Source organism: Seriola dumerili, unplaced genomic scaffold (genome assembly GCF_002260705.1).
Source record: "Seriola dumerili isolate Sdu_G_001 unplaced genomic scaffold, Sdu_1.0 BDQW01001845.1, whole genome shotgun sequence".
Lineage (NCBI taxonomy): Eukaryota > Metazoa > Chordata > Actinopteri > Carangiformes > Carangidae > Seriola > Seriola dumerili.
The window spans coordinates 553,200-570,972 of NW_019176100.1; the positions used below are offsets into that span (position 1 = coordinate 553,200).

Below are 17,773 nucleotides of genomic sequence, written 5' to 3' on the forward strand. Positions count from 1 at the left end.
CCCCAACTAACCGTGCACATTGTTCCTCAAACCTGTTACTGAAATGTCAGAGTGGTGAAGCAATTAACAAATAATAATGTCACTGACTTTTAATTAACAAATGAAGAATTAATTAGTATATTTGTTTGTTAATTAATGGCAAAGCAGCTGCTTCCTTTTTAATAATAGCGAATGTTGTCCCGTGAGTTAAAGCAGCTGAAAAACTTTCACGTGCTTCTGTCCAGTTTTTTCTTTTGTTTTTTTTTCTTCAGTTATTTATCATCTCAATAAAATGAAAGCGAAGATCCAAGATGTCTTTTAGTCGGTAACATTTAAAAACTGCAGCGCCTCTGAATATTAAAGGATGGACAGTTTCTTGTTACATGAGAATAATTCTGAAAATGAGATGTGTTGTAAAAATCTTCAAGGCTTCAAGCCACTGATTATTGGGCAACACATTAAGGCGATGTTGCATTTTATTAAACCCATATATTCCCTTCCCACTCTCTGTTTTTGCTCCTTTTTCTTTCACACAAACAGACACACAAAACACTGCCTCCCTTTTTCCCGGTCGTGCCGGTGATTTGCATGCAGCATTAGTGAGGGAGATCAGTTTGCGGTGCCTCACACCTGTTGGAGGTTTGAAATCAGAGAATCGCTCTTGTGTCATTGTGACAGCGGGTATTTAAATTCAGTCTGGTTTGGTGAATGTCATTCATGAAGAACACCCGGAAACAGCAGACACAAAGCGGCACAAATGAGTAAACTTGTATTAAAAACCAGCAAAGTGTAGAGAGTGCTGGTATTGTGGCGACTGAGCTCACGAGGTCATTTATATCCATTATACCTCGTGTTTCTTTTCTATGTGCCGATAAATGATCAGACCTGTTTATCCACATCGGGGGTTTAGTGCAGGTCGGAGTCTGCAGGGAGGAACAATGCAACACAATTCTAACAGCAGGTACAGTGTCTAGGAGCTGCTGTAGTGCAGAACATATACTGTATAAGCAGATACAGGCATTGATGTATAATCCTCTGTGCCATAAAGTCAATTCTGAACATGATTAAAAAAGTTGCTGACAAAATAAAAGCAACAAATCCTAAAATCTCCCCAAAACTGCAGCAACCAATTATAATGATATTGAGACCTGACAACCCTTTTATAGACGAGCGACATGAAGCTGCAGTTGTTTCACAAACATTGACCCATATTAACCCCCAGACTAATTGTTTTGTGCAAATTGTCAAAAGGCCATCAGATTTGAACTTGTGTTCAATAGCCCATGTCATACAAAGTGTGTGTGCGTGTGTGTTAAGGAGGTATTATAATTACTTCCTGTAAAGTGCAGCAGAGGCAAGAGGTTCAGGTTCAGAAGGCAACAGCTGCTTGAACAAAGAGGATCCTCGTGCAATCAATTCTGCATCCCAGGAAGTGGAACTGCTTAACATATGGGAGCCATTCAGAGTGTGTGTGTGTGTGTGTGTGTGTGTGAGTGTACAGGATGTGGGATGTGTCATCTTTGTTTGCACCGGCTCTCCGGACTGTTTGTCATTTGTGGCTTGTGTTGAGGCCTCAGGTGACGGGGCGAGCATGGGTCACAGTGCGCTGAGGACACTTTGTCTTTCTGATACTGGGTGAGTGGAATCAGCAGATGCATGAAAAGTTCATGGCGCTGACAGTAAAAAGAGAATAACAGTTAATTATTGACAACAAACTCAGCTTACTTTCAAAGATAGTACCCGAGAAACTTTCGCTCCATATCTTCACTAACTGGGGGACGTATGTGACAGTCTACACAGGTTTTTTTTTTTAACGTTACCGTAACGGCACATGCACCAGTTCTCCACCTGAGCAGAACAAGAACCAACATCACCTGCTGCAGTCCAAGATGGCGGAGTTTTAGGAGCTAGCGGGTCGGCGTCGACTGAACTATCGAATCAAAACCAATCAAAAGTCAGGACTTTCAGAATCAAATCAGAGTGGAAACAGACTGCAGATTGCAATTCTACCCAAAAAGATCGTCATATGATCTTGTGGCCAAAGCCGCCAACCTTAGATCCAATCATGAGTCGTTGCATCACTGGATGAACTCAGTGATGCAACGACAAGTCAGACCTTGGCCATGATCTTGAGTCTGAGCTGTGAGGCGGGGAAAGACGTTCCATGTCATCTGCAAATTTGATGAGATGGGGGCCGGTGTACAAACTGCTCTGGCTGCTTGTATACGGAACAAAAGGCAGCAGGAGGAGAAGACATGCCTGCCGGGGCCCAGTATTTGTGTAGAGGCAGTTGGAGGACCTGCGGTACCTCTGACCTTGATCTTCCGCGATCAGTGCGTCGGTTATGTGTCGGATTGGCTGGTGTTTCAGATGGAAACGGGACAGCGGTTCCTCTGCCGGGATATGATTTTGCATGTGTGTATGTGGAGGTAGAATTTGGCAAACATCATCAGCCCGGCTGCCGCCTTTAGTCTCTCCAAATCACTGCGAGTGTGCTGGAGCAGCAGTCATCTTTCTCTGTGTGAAGTAGCCTGAGCTACCACCCAAAGGCATCACTAAATTAGCCCAGTCAGCTAGGGGCTCTTTCCCCCTCATTTCTTTTAGATTTTCACTAAAAGCTATGAATACATTGAACTGACATAAGAGACCGCACTTACCCATTGCTTTTAAATTTGCATGTGAATAGATGGAGCGTTTGCTGCACTTGAGGAAATTAAAAAACGCCTGCGAGTTCCCCTTACTGGTTTGCATCACAGCTGACGCAGGATTCGCACCCTCCACTGTGTTTCCAGGACAAAACTTTGTTTGTGTGCGAGACAGACAGGGAGGCAGAGAGAGAGAGAGAGAGAGAGAGGGAGTGGGAGAGTGTCTGATAGAGCCATCACTCAGCCCTTTGGCATTGATATCTTGTTTTCCTCTCAGACTGGGCTAGATGTTTCTGTGCCCCTTATGTGTTATTGCCGGGCTGCAGCATTGGTTGTAGATCAGTGTGAAAACTGTGAAGCACGGGGCACAGCGGGCTCCTGAGTGACAGCGGCGAAGCAAATTGAGGAGAGATATTGGGTCCTGGGAACATGCAGATGAACCAATAACAGCCCCGCGCCGGCCACGAGATGTAAACGAGTGGAGGATGCTGGAATGGCAAACAGACCCCACCACCACGCACTTCCCCCCCGCAGCGTTACATTCTGCAGCCACTTTGTTTGAGCCACGTCTCGCATGATAACAGCATGTGTACCTACCGCGAGGTGCAACGCCGGAGGGGCGTCCTATAGCCGTTGCCCAGTCGCACTTTGTGATCTATATTCAGCAATTTCAGGAGCAAAGACGACGCTGTGCTGCTCCCAGAGACGGTTAAGTGCTTGTGTTTCCCCCCCCCGAGTCACATGTCCCACCACCAGCCTGAGGTTAAATCACACCAGAGTTCCCTTTCCTGTGTCTCTCCTAATCTGTCTGCTGCAATACTATCCCACCTGCTAAATAAGGAATGGACAGCTAACTCTGAGATAAAGACCGTAAAGCTTTTACTCCACCTTGCTGCTGCTGATGTTGACATTTGAGGTATTAGTTGCAGTGGCATTAAATAGTCATTAATATAATACCTGCCCTATTAACAAATGAGTCATTACATGGAAGGCTGTGGCTTTGTTTGACAGGTGCATGTTTGTGTATTAATGTTCCCATCTATCATTGTCTGGATGTGCACTCACGTCTCATGTGTTGCATCTATCCAGACACAAACACCATGTCAATGCTCTGTGCGCAAAACAAATTGGAGCACTCTGTACAAGAAAAGCTTGCCTGGGGCTAGTCATTTTGAAATTAAAAGCATGTCTCTTTGTTCAGCCTCAGTTCCAGGAATGAGGAAGAGAATGTGAATGTGTCGCACGGAGGGGAGACGAAACACAGAGCGAGTGCTGTGATTTTCACAGCCGGAGAATCACACAGAGTCTTTTATCTATTCGCCTCAATCAGGAGACATCCGGCAGGAATGGTAGGAGGATTAGATTAGCTGGAGAGAGGGAGAGAGAGAGAGAAAGAGAGAGTGGGTTCTTTAATCCTGATGGGGTTTTCAGGTACAGCCATCGCTGTGGAGAAAGCATGCAGTGTGCAGTGGGGAGCTGGGGAATCGGGAAGGGGCGGGTGCAGGACAGTTTGCCTCGCTAAACCCTTCACACTTGCATGAAAGAGGTTCCAGCAAACTAGGGGATTAGTCGGAGTGTAATTACACTTGCGGGGGCCTCCAGAAGTAGCGAAACGTACGCCGGCTGGAACACACCTCAGAGCGGCAGAGGAGGAAAGGGAGTAATACCTGATAATGGTGCTGTCGGTGTGTTGTCTGTGAATCCTTCGGCTGAGTCATGTGACTATAGTGAAGGAGTCTTTATGGAGTGACTGTAGATCTGCCTGATCAACAGTCTGATGTCTTTATCTCCTTCTTCTTCTTCTTCTTCTTCTTCTTCTTCTTCTTCTTCTTCTTCTTCTTCTTCAACGAGGTGTTTGTTCTTGTTATTCATGCTCATCACCTTTTATTTTATTTTGGGAGAAAAGGATGCCTGTTGATATTTTTAACAAGTGATTATCATGCAGTGTCATTACACACCGCCTGTCAAAAAGTGTGTACACTCATTGCTATAGTAGAGTTGCATTGAGATACAAACAGCTACATATTTCAGCTGCTGTCCCCGCCGCTCAGCCGGTTCATAAAATCAGGATTTCTCACGATCTAACTGCTGTATTTCTATTTTTTTACACAGAGAAAAAACAAAAAAACAAACAAAAAAACAGTGCAGCTGAGATATCACATTTCCCACAGGACCTAAACACCACCTCACCTTTTACACAAAAAAAAATATTGTAGCAAACAAAAACACTAATGACACTAATTATTTCTATATTAACTAAACCAAGATGTTTTTTATCATAAATATTTTTGCAGGTTAGCCTAGCTTCCTGCAAAATGCCCTGTGGCATCGGATGCATCTCTGTGTATTTAAAATGTTAAACAGTGTGATGTGAAAGTGGATAAATTCTACAAATGATTGTATTGTAATGCTGTGGCAGGGGGTGGGGGGTGTGGGGGTGGGGTGGAGTTCTGGTGTTGTCGTGTTATTTCTCACACTGCGCTCCAGAAACCATTTGTTTGAGGGAGACGTTGCTGCAAGGAGTAATGGCTACTAGTTGGGTGTGTTTGCGGGGGTGTGGGGGGTGGGAGTGAGTGATAGTGGAGGAAGCTGGGGAAAGACAGAGAGAGAGCTAGTTTTGTTGCGTTGAAGACAATTCCAGCAATAAATATCTTGTTTTTCTCTTCCCTTTTTTCTCAGTATTTATTTTTGTTTTATACAGAGTCTCTCTTTAATCTTTAATCTCGTGTTGTTCCCCAGGCGCCCGAGGTGAAGCCCTGCAGCATGGCCAATCTGGGACGCTGCCCCACTTCCTGGAGGAGCCTGTCGACGCCTACATCGTCAAGAGTAACCCCATCAAGCTCCGGTGTCAGGCTCGGCCCGCTCTCCAAATCTTCTTCAAGTGCAACGGCGAATGGGTCCATCAGAGCCAGCATATGTCTCAGGAGCACACCGACCTGGGGACAGGTACAGCAGCAGACGCTGGTCCACAGAGACACACAAACATGACGCACACTCGCATGATGTATACAAACATATACACTCTGCGACTTAAATTGAAATTCTTCTCCTGTCAAGCCACTCTCCTGTCACTTTAAGTTATGAGCGTAGAATTCATATCTGTGTTAGCAAGAAGCGAAGTCTCCAGAATGAACTTTCCAAATGGGGCTTTATGACAATGCCTACAGCTATGTCCAACCCTGCAAATATATTTGCACTCACTTCTTGAGCGCATACTGTGTGTCACATTTGATCTAAACTGAAATGACAACTGTTAGACCATGAAAGGCACCAACTTGTTCAATTTTAGGATTTGACTTTGAACTCCAAATAGTGTCTCTTTTTTTTTTTCCTGATGCAACTTGCAGAAACGCCGTTGTTGTTGTTTTAACTTCAAAATGAATCCGTTCAAACCACTGACATTTTTCCATTCTTTTGTCTGAAGCGCCCTGTTTTCATTGCATCATCTCACAGTGGAGTTTTAATGTCTCAATAGTTCACAGCAAATTGAATAGAAATAATACAAAAACTGGATTATACCTTCTTTCTTCCCCACAACGTACTTGTACTGGAATTAACAAGACTAGGTCAAAACCTTTGGCTGGATGGCGTCGTAGGCTATTTACAATCTGCCTGGTCCCTGTCTCTGTTTGCTTAGTGCTCATCATCCTGATGTAATAACCATGATGTCGTCTGACAACAGAAATCACCACACACACACGAGTTACAGACAAAGACCGTGCTGTGATGTCAGATGTATTTACTTGTGATCACTCAGAGAGGAAGTTAGAAGCTCGTTCACATCAGCTGACCTGCAATCAGCATAGAGAGGTGTGCCTGCGGAGGGAAAGACTCTCGGCCTCTTTGTCGTTAGGTAGTGTTTCTAAAAAAAAGTCGGTGAAGGGATGATTCAACTCTGTCACTCAGTCAGTCAGTCATGGACTTTCATGTTTAGGGCTGGCCCCCACTGTTGCAGTCCAATTAAGCAAGTTATTGTTGTCTTATTGTGGGGTCCTCTTTTGCAAAACCAGTGACATCAGTGGCCTTGATGACGACCCGACAGAGGTTAGATACCTGGGGCTCCCGGTCACCAGTCATTCAGAACTGAAGAAGCCTCTTGGACAAGAGGTGAAAGGTCTTCAGGTGTCTACAACCAAGTCCAGTTGCCCTTGATTCGGCCCCTCTTGGATAACAATGACCTGGATGAGTGAGAATCTTCACTCAATGGTCAGAGGTCTGCACTGAACATCTGGTAACCATCACCTGATTGGATTATAACTTGCTGGCTTGGCTGCTATTAGTACGTCAGTGTTCAATCTTCTGCTTAACACACAGCGCCCATCAATATCTCCCTCCCAAGAGTTAATAATGGACCTCTAAAGTTTTACTGTCTGTGGTCTGGATTCACAGCTCCGCTCCCCTCTGGCTCCTTATCGCCATTCATATCTGCTTCCACTGGGACAGACAAGAGAGGAAGGGAAGGAGAGGTACAGAAGGGAAAGAAGTGAGGGAGAGAGAATAAAAGCCTGAAAAGGAGAGCATCTTAAAAATCCACCTGCACTCGTATCTCTTGAAGTAGAAATCTATCTGGGCCTGAAGTGTGTCAGGATGTGTCCTCCTAACTACAGGCTGCTGGAAGATGTGAAAAGAATGGGTGTACTTTTTTTTATTTTTTTATTCGCCTCAGTTGAACCCTTGACCTTCGCTAAAAATGTGGGAGCGTCAGAGGAATAGATTTAGAAACATCATCACCAAACGGGACACATTAGCCAGGTTGGTTATTTCCCCATGCTAGAATATATTTGCATGAACGTCTATACCTCGACAATTTTGCATTTGAGTTGTTGTGGAAGTTTTCTGTGTATGCTATTCTGAGGGCTGTTTCCTGTCTGTCAACACTTCAGACTGTTGCTTATACCACCAGACCTCAAAGCCGAGGTGACAGTGATACAGATAGACAGGCAAAGTTTAAATTTAATGAAGGCAGGGGAAAAAAAATCATCGCGCTGTTTGTGGAGCGTGCTGCTAGAAACTGCCTGCATGAACTCGTGACTCGATCCTCCTGCTAATAATATCATTCATCTGTGTTTTTTAAATGCATCGTCTCTCAGAAACGTGTCTTTTAACCTTGATGACAATGTTTTCTTCACTTTTAAGTTGGTTTAGCTGCTTAAGGCAGCTATAAGAAATATTTTTGTCATAACAACGTATCATGTGATTATGTGAAAAGGGTCGCTTGTCGTTATCGCCTCTGCGCTTCCTCTCAGCTGTTTGGAGGTGTAGAGCATCTTTCAGCTTGTTTGAGTTTTCCAGCCCATAACTTTACTGCTCACTGTCACTCGTCTCAAAGTGTTGTTTTCTCAAGTAGGCAGCAAAATAAAATAGAATAAAAAATACTCTGCTGCCTAGCACTGAACGGCAGACAGACAAAACAAGTTAGCAATTAGCTGGTGAACATATTGTAGTGGAGCCTTTAGCGGCTGAAGAGCCAGATATTTCTCCCAGGAATCAGCGCAGACCTAAAAGAGAGCTAAAAGCGAGTGGATATTGGATTTACATTCAGCAGGAGGCCAGAAACACGACACCGAATGAATGGTGAGCAGACAACCGTTTGCTAAATCAACTTAAAAGGTGGAAAATATATCAGTGTTGTGTGCAGAGCTTGTTTCCGCTGCCCCCAAAGTGTCCACAACATCAGTTATTGCAGGTTTAATCTACCGCGTTTAGAATGACCACAATCCATTCCATATATTCCATTACCTCAACCTTGTAGTTTGGTGGTAGGGGTGTCAGGTCAGCAGAAATCCTCATCGCTAATTTTGGGTTGTACTGAATGTACGCTTTCCTTGTTTTTAGTCAACAGTTTTATGTCGCACACTGCACCTGGCTCTCACTTAACAAAACCTAATGGAGCAACTTCATGATAGTGATGAGGGACTAAATATTGATGAATTGGGAACACTTTACTTTGAGTTCCTCCTATTTAGTATTTATAAGCACGATACAAATATTCGATTTCTGGTTTATAACACAGTGTAATGTAGCTGTAAGTAGATACAATCAGTATCATTGTATTTGTTAACAATTATAACTTCTACTTGTTTTACTGTGTTGTCATTCATCATCTGTTCATACAGCAGTTTCCACTCGGGTGTCCCCAGGAGGGGTTGTAGTTAGAACATTACACTGTTTCAGTTCGAGATATCTCAGTTACGATACCACTTGTCTCAGAAAACTAATGCTGTAAATTGTTCCTCTAACCTGGTACATTATTAAAAATATTAATGTTTACATTACTAATGGACCCCAAGGCTGTTATATTAATGCACTTTCTATTTAACATGACCAACAGTTTCTCCAGAAGTGATAGGTAGCTGAGTAATGTGCATTGCTAACGTACCCCAGTGCAGCAGCTACAGTGTGCACGCAGCTTCTTCTTCTGTTGCACATGGCTTTGCTTTTGTCCAGCTCTTCATTGTCTTAGCTTTTAAATCTGAAATGCAGCAACACATCTGCCTTCAGACCTGGAGCTACGTCTGCCGTGTTTTTGTCTCACGTGACCACATCTCGTTGCGTGAGAAGGGCGGATACAAGACTGTGAAAGGCAGATATTGAAAGATTCAATATCAGATTATTCAAATGAAGATGAATTTGTTTGGAGAATTGATTACCCAGACCTGCTTTTATCTCCATGCAGCTACAGTTATAAACCATTTATTACATGTTTATATACGACCCACAACTGCGACACTATCACAGCACAACAGTTGCTCTGTTGTAAAAACTTCAGTATCCTCCTTGTCAGTGATCATCTCAGCGTAAATACAGCCTTATAATCAGACACAGGAGGGAGCAAACTGAAAAACGAATGGAGCAGTTCAGTGTTTTGGCAAACAAGGAGATAAGCCACAAAATAAGCATGAAGACGGAGTCCTCTGACATGATATGAAATATCTAGAGACGGTTACAGCCACGTTAGCAAATGAAGCCACAACAAAATGTCCCCAAATGAATGCCAATACCAGTTGATTTTTTAAGAACACTGGACCTGGCCACGTTTTTTTATTTTTTTTTATTTTACAGCCCACACTTGGATGTGACTGCACGCTCCAGCAGCCTTCCTCTGAAAGTGGTAAATAACTTCGAATGTCGAAACTATCATTGCTTAACACGCCGTGTTCACACAGTGGAGATGTTCCTTCGAGCGTGTCGTAATTTTGAGATTCCACATCCCTCCTTTCAATCTAACGTTAAATCAGCATGTTGATGGCTTTTGTGTTCAGATGTTACTCCATTATGTCTTTATTTGTTTTGTTCACATAAATCGTGATGGCTTTGAAAACTAAAATGGAAAATATGATAGCCAGTAGTTATTTAGAGAGATTTTAGACCAATGGATTTGAGTGAAATTGTGTTAAAACTTTAATAATGTCTAAAATAATAATAATAATAATAATAATAATAGTGTGATATGTCTTTCCTAAAAGCATGTTTATCAAACAGAATACTGAAACCCCATCAATCAATGCTTCAGGTTAAAAAAGAAAACAAGATGAGCGCTGCTTCAACATGAGGTTACATGTGTTACATTTCAGGATCACCTGCGATGGTGTTTCTCAGACACCAGCATTATCACCGAACGTCAGTATTCACACGCTACAGTCGTCACCTCCCCATCTAGATTCATTCATTTACTTATTTGTTTACTTGTTTATGTTATTGCCACACGAGCACCGTGGCTCTCAGGATGGAGGTGGTCGTCAGTCGTCATTGCTGGGAGATTCTGTCCAGACATTCGTGGTCGCCTGAGGATGAACCTCTCTGATTTAGCTGACTCCCTGACGTTTCATCTAGCGCCAGCAGCAGGTCAGAGTTTATGATTATCCAGTTTCGACTCGATTCGACTCAACTCGACTCGACTCGCCTTTTTTTGGTTTTCCATCAGGCACAAGTTGTGGATAGTTCCTGGTACCTGGTCCCTTTTTTCGGTATCACCTCCACCGAGGTTCCAAGCAAGCTGTGGCGATACTTAAAGGTGACGTGGAAAAACACTGCAGACTGCTGATTGGTCAGAGAGCATCATCAGTACGTGCCAAGTAACTGTGCACCGCTTCACTGTAGCCTGTTACATTTCTGTTAGTTATTCTTCTATACTTTGAGAATGGCAACCTGCAAAGCCATGGTCAATTGATCATTTCTCTGTTTGGTTTCCCTTCGACATCCTCCATTGTTCATGTTTGTGTCGCGTTAATGGTGACAGCACAATAGCTTCATTGCCGTGCATCGAGGGAGTACTGCTATGGAAGAAGAAGTACCTGGTGCCTAAAGCGAGTGGAGTTGAGTCGGCACCAAGCTGTGCAAAAACACTAGCAGTCTTTTTTGCACACTGATTTTACTTGACACTCACTTTTATTGGATAAAATGACAACTTCACTTTAACAGATGCTTGGCTCTTGGCACAAATACGACATGATTAGAAAGTAACATATTTTTCTCTGTCTCTCCTCTTTTCTTTTTTTTTTTAATTCCTCTTCACTCTCTCCATTGCCAGAAGTCTTTCTTTCTTTTTATTTTCTCTTAGCACTTGCACACAAACAAAAATATCTAAGCTCAAATGCATCCACTTGTGTTATGATATTGTGTGCTCTGGTTGAAACGTCTAGACGGTCCGCCCTGCATGTTGATGTGTGGCTTTGCTGCCTGGGCATGCTTTAGTGTTCACAGGTGTGGGATACAGAGGATTTCTCAGAACCTGACCAGGGGATTTAGTGAGTGTTTCTAAACAGCACCTGTCACTTACTGCGTCTATGTTACTGCGTCAGGCAGAGGTGGGCCGACATGCTACATGTTGAGAAAATGAACATTTTGCCTCAGCTGAAAACACTTCTGGCTGTCTATCCAGCTTCATCTGTTGAAGGCAGTTGAACAGCTGTATCTCAGTACAAGCTATTATAGTCTGACTCAGGTGGTAGGATGGCCCCTGGGTTCAGCAGCGAGCAGGGGGCTGTAGCTATTAAAGCAGTAAGCTGTGAATTAAATGCAGACGGACTCAACAACACATGCCCTAACATTGTTTGACCAGGGGGGTTAGAGGCAGAGGACAGAGATGGCGTCTGTCCAGAGGCAGCTAACTCGGCTAGGGAGATATATTTTAGCCTCGTGTTGTGTTGTTTTCCTCAGATTCAGTCTTAGCTCGGATGTGCCTTCCAGGTGACAGAGTGGCAGACGAGGAAAAGAAATGTAGAAACAGAAAGAAGAAAATATCCATTATAGCTTGTGTGAATAGCTTCAGCTGCCGTTGCCAAAAGGATGAGAAAAAGCTGGCACACCGCGGTTTATTCCGACTGGATGAGTCGTGCTGTGTTTCTCAATCTGTTAGATGTGTAGCAGAGTAAAAAGATATTTTTAACAGCATGTAATGACCAAATATTTCATACCTGCAACTCATCTTCTCCTCTTCGGGAGCTAATCCTGACAGTTCGACTTTCCGTGACAATGAGCGAGCGCGAGCTGCATTTGTCTTGTGACTTCTCCAAATTTAACGCTGAAGAAAATGAGAAGTGCTTCCCAAAAATGTCAAATATACTTGGTTTCCAAAACGTGCAACTTCTTGAAATGTTTCCCAACAGAAGAGACGTGCAGAATGAAACTAGAAGAAATAAATGCACAAAATTTTTAATCCTTATTATGTGCAAGAGAGATACTTTAAAAAAACATTTTGTTGCAGGGTTGTGCACTTGACAGCTGCCTGTTCTGGGCACACCACATTTATTCAAAGCAGGAAGCCACATGCAACTTAATTCCCGTCACTTCACTGAGACAGCAACAAATATAGAAGTGTCGGATGATGAAGGAATTGTCTTTTCTTGACTTGTGGTTTATGTATTATATACTGTGGTCTCAGCATGAAGGATAGTAGTTTAAAAAAAAGTTTTCTGCCCAGAGACACGAGACTCTTCAAACATCTGTGTATGACTATTTTACAGTCATCGGTTCCATTTACACATTGTACACAGGCGGAGAAAACACAGAGTAAACACCAGCGTTTCTTTTCTGTCATGTGCCACTGCAGGATATATTGCAGGTTGTAGAATGTCTAATGAAAGCCCATTTATTATCATTATGCAGTTATCATGAATATTAACATTGCTGTGCTATTCAAACCATTAACTGAGCAATGGTGTGCTGTCAACCTGAATATATATTTCATCTATCAATAAAGAACCGTTTCCTCAGATAAAACAGGACAGCAAACACTTCCTCTCACTTTAAGATTAGTTGATGCTTTTGTCTTTTGTTGTTTACTCAAATATGAGAAAAAAGGAATTAAGTATTGGAAGAGTGATGTGTAGTGGGTAACACGTCCGGTGAGAACATGACGCACTGACAAACCAAAACTTGACACTTTGGGAAATATGTGTTAGATGAGAAGATTGATGTTTGTTTAGCCGGTTGGCGTAGCTTAGCACAAAAGATGGACTGCTTACTGGTTAGGAGTAGGTTCCCCAGCAACCAGTGGAGACTCAAGGAAGTTAGTGATGCCAACTTAGAAGTAGTCCTGCAGGGGGCATGGGGCGGCTGTGGCTGCAGCTCAGGAGGTAGAGTGCATCATCCACTAACCAGAAGGTCAGTAGTTCAATCCCCGGCTCTCCCAGTCCACGTTTCGAAGTGTCCTTGGGCAGGATAATGGTAAAGAAACTGATAAAGTAAGTGTAAAGTGCTTTGAGCGGTCTATAGGAGTTAGAAAAGCAAAATATAAGTGAAGGCCATTCAACATACACCACATAACCGCCTGTAGCACAGCGATCTGTTGTTCTTGCAGTTTGTTATCACTGGACAGGGCCCAAGCTAGCTGGTTCCCCATGTTTCAAGTGTTTCTGCTAAGCTACGTTAGCCAGCTGCTGGTGGTAATTAGCGAGCACATATGAGTGATTTAATTATTAATTTACATAACTTAAAAAAGTCATCCAGACAAGAACAAAAACACCCTGGTTTTTTCACGTCCTGTAGTTCAGGTCCATCTCTCCGACCCAGCCGTAGTCCAGATGAGTGCGTTCAGCCAGTAATCTGTCCTGAAGGTCCCTTTGACAATAAACTAACACTCTCTGCTGGGAGAGAGTCCGTGACTGGCCTCCAGTGAACCCTCCCCTTAAACGCTCTGATTTAGCAGCCTTTATAAAAACAGCAAAGACTTATGGGAGGCCTAGAGCAGAGTGTAGTTGGGTGACAGGCAGAATCTTTTGATGGGATAATCAAGATCAACAAACACTGAGGTAAGAAGTAAAGACAGAGGGCTGTGGTGATGAACATGAAACTTCTCAGCCTGCTCTCATTACTGGCCTCATACCTTTTGAACAGCTGTGGCAATCAGAGTGGCATTTTGAAAAAGGAGAGGAGAGCCTTTCTCCGAGAAGGAAAATAATATTGTTGATGCAGAGTTTGTTGACGTGAATATAATAAGGCACAACAAATCTGCAGCCAGAGGCAGATGGTGCAGCATTTAAAGACGAACTGTGGAGCTCCTGAAAGAGCAGAGCCAGAGTTATGTCATGTTTCCTGTGATGTTTTTCACTGATCTACTGTACTTAACCTGCACCTACCACTCTACCCCTCTGTAGGCTTCAAGAAAACTTGTACAGTGACAATGGAAATACATAATAGAAGCAGTAATAGTTTATTCAAGTCATTTATATGATATGATTGGATAAATGAAAAGCTACATTTGTAATTCTGCTGCATCACATCAGATCACAGCTAAAAATACACTGCAAGAATTAAAAATGAGATGCCACTTTTGCCAGACAAAAAAGGAGGCCATGACGCATGGGAATACTGCCTGCTGGTAATCCAGTGTTTATGGATGAGAGAAAGAAAAAGGACAAGAGAGAGAGAGCAAGAATGAGTGGTAATGAGAACCAGATGATTTTAATTGTCTGTGTTTTTCAGTGTGAGCAGTTTGTGTCTGGCGCGGGCCGCAGCATGTCACATAAAGTGGCAGAATGACAAAGATCTCACCTGATGTGTGCATAAGTCTGTCTGTTATTCTGCAGCAACCTGCTGCTGTTTGCACATGATTTAATCAATGTAAACACAGTGAATCACTGTTTGCAATCGCTCTGCCCAGTGCTCTGCTTTTAAAATTGGAGGCTCCAGATTTATCACACGTCTGTCCTGTAGCCTTCAAATGGTCGTAGGGTTTTGATTAAAGTAACTGGAGGGGAAAGCTTTCATATCTTCAGTAAGAAGCACCTGCGGATGACAGATTCTTGTGTACTTGTTGCACATTTCCTCCCAAGTGTTTAATATGCACTCATTACAGAATCACCAAATTATCTGCTGAGTGAGGCTGCACCAAAACAAACCCAGTTCCTCCCGATGTCTATTCCCAGCACGTCTACAGTTTTCACCAAAATACCAACACTTTGCGTCAGAAACTGCCATCTGCCTGTGCCCTTCCTCGCACCTTTGTGCCAAATGTACTGCACTGGGTATGAAAATACCAAACAGAAAAACACCAACGTGTCAATGTGCCGCTTGTTGTTGTCTTTGCGCTGCCATGAAAATCAGGCAGTTGGTTGGGATGGAAAAACAAGGATGCTTCAACAAATATGTTCCCTAATACAAACAATGGCTGGCTAACAGTGTTAATTTTGTGAGCAACTTTTTATTTGGTCTTTGTCTTAGTTCTAAGCCGCAGTTTACGTCTGGTATTAAAATGTGAAGTGTATCCAGATAAGGAAAAGTACATGTTAATGCAGTGATCCGATCTCAGTGGGAATAAGGAGAACACATTAAAAAAATACCAGATGTAAACGGGTTGTACAATTCTGGACCTTTCAGTGTCAACTTAGTCAAAGAAAACCAAAACTATTTTCATCTAGTTTTAGTCTTGGTGGTGAGGCTTAATGTGTCTCGGGCTAAAAATCTCAAAAACCTCAAAACCGTATCATTAACTGTCACATTAATAAGGCAAGAGGCGTTATGGTCGGGCAGATTGAGAATTTAAGTATCAATACCACCGATGCAAAGTCTTGTTTTGAGTACTAATACATTTAGGATCAATGTTGTTGAGTGCAGCCATCACCTCGTTCAATAGTCAACATCCAAAATATCAACTCTAGAAGCACAGGCCTGTTTTCAGCTTCCTGATGATGCATTTATTTTTCAGATAATCCGGCGGCTTTTTAAGACTTTATTTAGCTCAAGAAGTTGGAGAACTTTTCTCAGCTTGTGAGGGAACACTTAATCCGTCATCAGTTTGTCATAAAAATTTAAAATCAACCAAGTTTGGTAACTGGATGATGGAAGACTAGTCTGCGTTTTTTAAACATCTGTGCGATTCATTCACGGAAAACGGTGGAAGGAAATGCTCAGTGTCGGGTAAATCATTCGGTGATGAGGAACATGTATTCAGAAGTCACTGAGCATGACACATGGCTCCCTCCCTCACACACATTACTGCATTAACCACTTTCAATAATAAGTGTCTGTCGGTGATTCTGGCCCTGGTACCTGGAGTATTGTATTGAAACCTGCAGGCTCACTGAGGGCTCAGCGTCACTATACGGCTTCTGCAGTTTTGATAGACTGAAGTCAGTGATGCTTGTAAACACCTGAAGGGATTTCATTTAGGTGCATTTCATCTAGTAATTACTGTTCTCATTCACAACTTAAGTTTCTTGCGAAGGCTGCTCGTGACTGTTTTTCTGTGAAAACAATAACAGAGACTGAAAGGGAGCAGAGGGAAGCAGTATGTAATAGTCAACCAGAGGGAAGGGTTTGTTACTGCAATCCACATCTGTTGAGTCAGAGCGGGAATATGAGTAAGTAAATGGAATTGAATTGACTGTATCTTTGGGTACATAAAGCTGTTTTTTTTTTTCCCCCCACACATTTTAGAAGCAGTTCTGAGCTTCTGCTTGTGTTTGGTCGTTAGTTTTCCTGTGGGTGTTTGAGAAAAAGAATAAACCTGTGTTGTGTGCACGTGACAAAGTGTTTAACCCATCCCAAGTGGATCTTGTGATGTCGAGCAAACATAGTCTCTGGCTTTACGAGCATCAAAAACGCTGTAGTGTATGTGTGCCCTCGCTTTAGCGCCGAAGGTAACTAGCCTAATGTGAACTGTGAAACAAGAGACTGATCATGGCTGACAGTAATGGCCGCCCCATGTAAACACAAATAGAGAGAGCTGTCTGCCAAGAACACATTTAAGTCTGTATTTAAATTTTACTGTGCAGTTGTTTATGGCTGTGCAGGGCTGTCCAGCTTGATGCGAGACGAAGCCTGAAACTCTCTCCTGAGACTGAAAGCGGAAATGCACCATGGGAGAGGAAGAAAGAATCAGACATGGGCTGCAGTCAAGAAGTCAAGATAAGCTGCTTTTCTAACCACTTGTTCACAAAGACGTGAAGGAGAGTTCAGGGAAAGACGATCACAACCACCTTTATTTATAAACACATGGACAAGAAATTCTGCTTTCCTAATGACGTTGAGCCATTACAATAATAGAAATAAGGAAGTGAGCAAGGGAACAGGATAAATACATTTTATTCAGACATAAGTATATCTGATCACACAAGGATTTCCATCAGTTTTGGGTCGTGTCATAAGCAGAAAACATCTGCTCTGTTGCTTCTACATTTATGTGGGTCTGCCGTGGTGACACTACAATGGTGTGTCGCTTGCGTCAAGGAATTCCGGGGACGGCAATTTCCTCCTTTCCTTTGGTAAAGGAAGGTCCAGTGTTTCCTATGCTAAAGGAGATAAGATAGGAATCACTGAATCTCCTTTCCTTTTCATTTTGAGAATTCAACCAGCTCTCGTCATGGCTGCCACTTAGATACTTCCAGGTCATTTCACTCGGTCAGGAACCTTAAGCATTAAGAGCAAAGGAATTATAACACAGAAGGTTTAACATCCTAAATCCTTAATCTGTTCTTAAACTACATTCTTATGTCACTGATGTGAAAACGTGATTCTGAATATTTCTCATGCACCTTCTTCAAATTTCAGTATGACCCGTTATGTGGAGTTTCTGAACTAGTGAACCCAGGTGCAGCAAAGGGGAAGAAAACACAAAAGGCGGTGCGAGGAACCAGGAAGACAAGTCGAGGAGCCGGGGGGGGGGAGTTGGGGGCTGGAAGCAGGTGGTAGAGACGGAGCAGATGGTA

The 17,773-nt window shown here is 43.0% G+C and overlaps 1 protein-coding gene across 1 annotated transcript in view; it reads left to right on the forward strand.

Annotated features, from left to right (window-relative positions):
- Positions 1-17,773, forward strand: part of LOC111239024 (netrin receptor UNC5D-like) — a 161,897-nt gene that overhangs the window by 91,144 nt on the left and 52,980 nt on the right. The window contains exon 2 of the mRNA XM_022768789.1: positions 5,364-5,570. Coding sequence (XP_022624510.1) covers positions 5,364-5,570 — 207 coding nt within the window. The remainder of the gene's footprint in view (positions 1-5,363; positions 5,571-17,773) is intronic.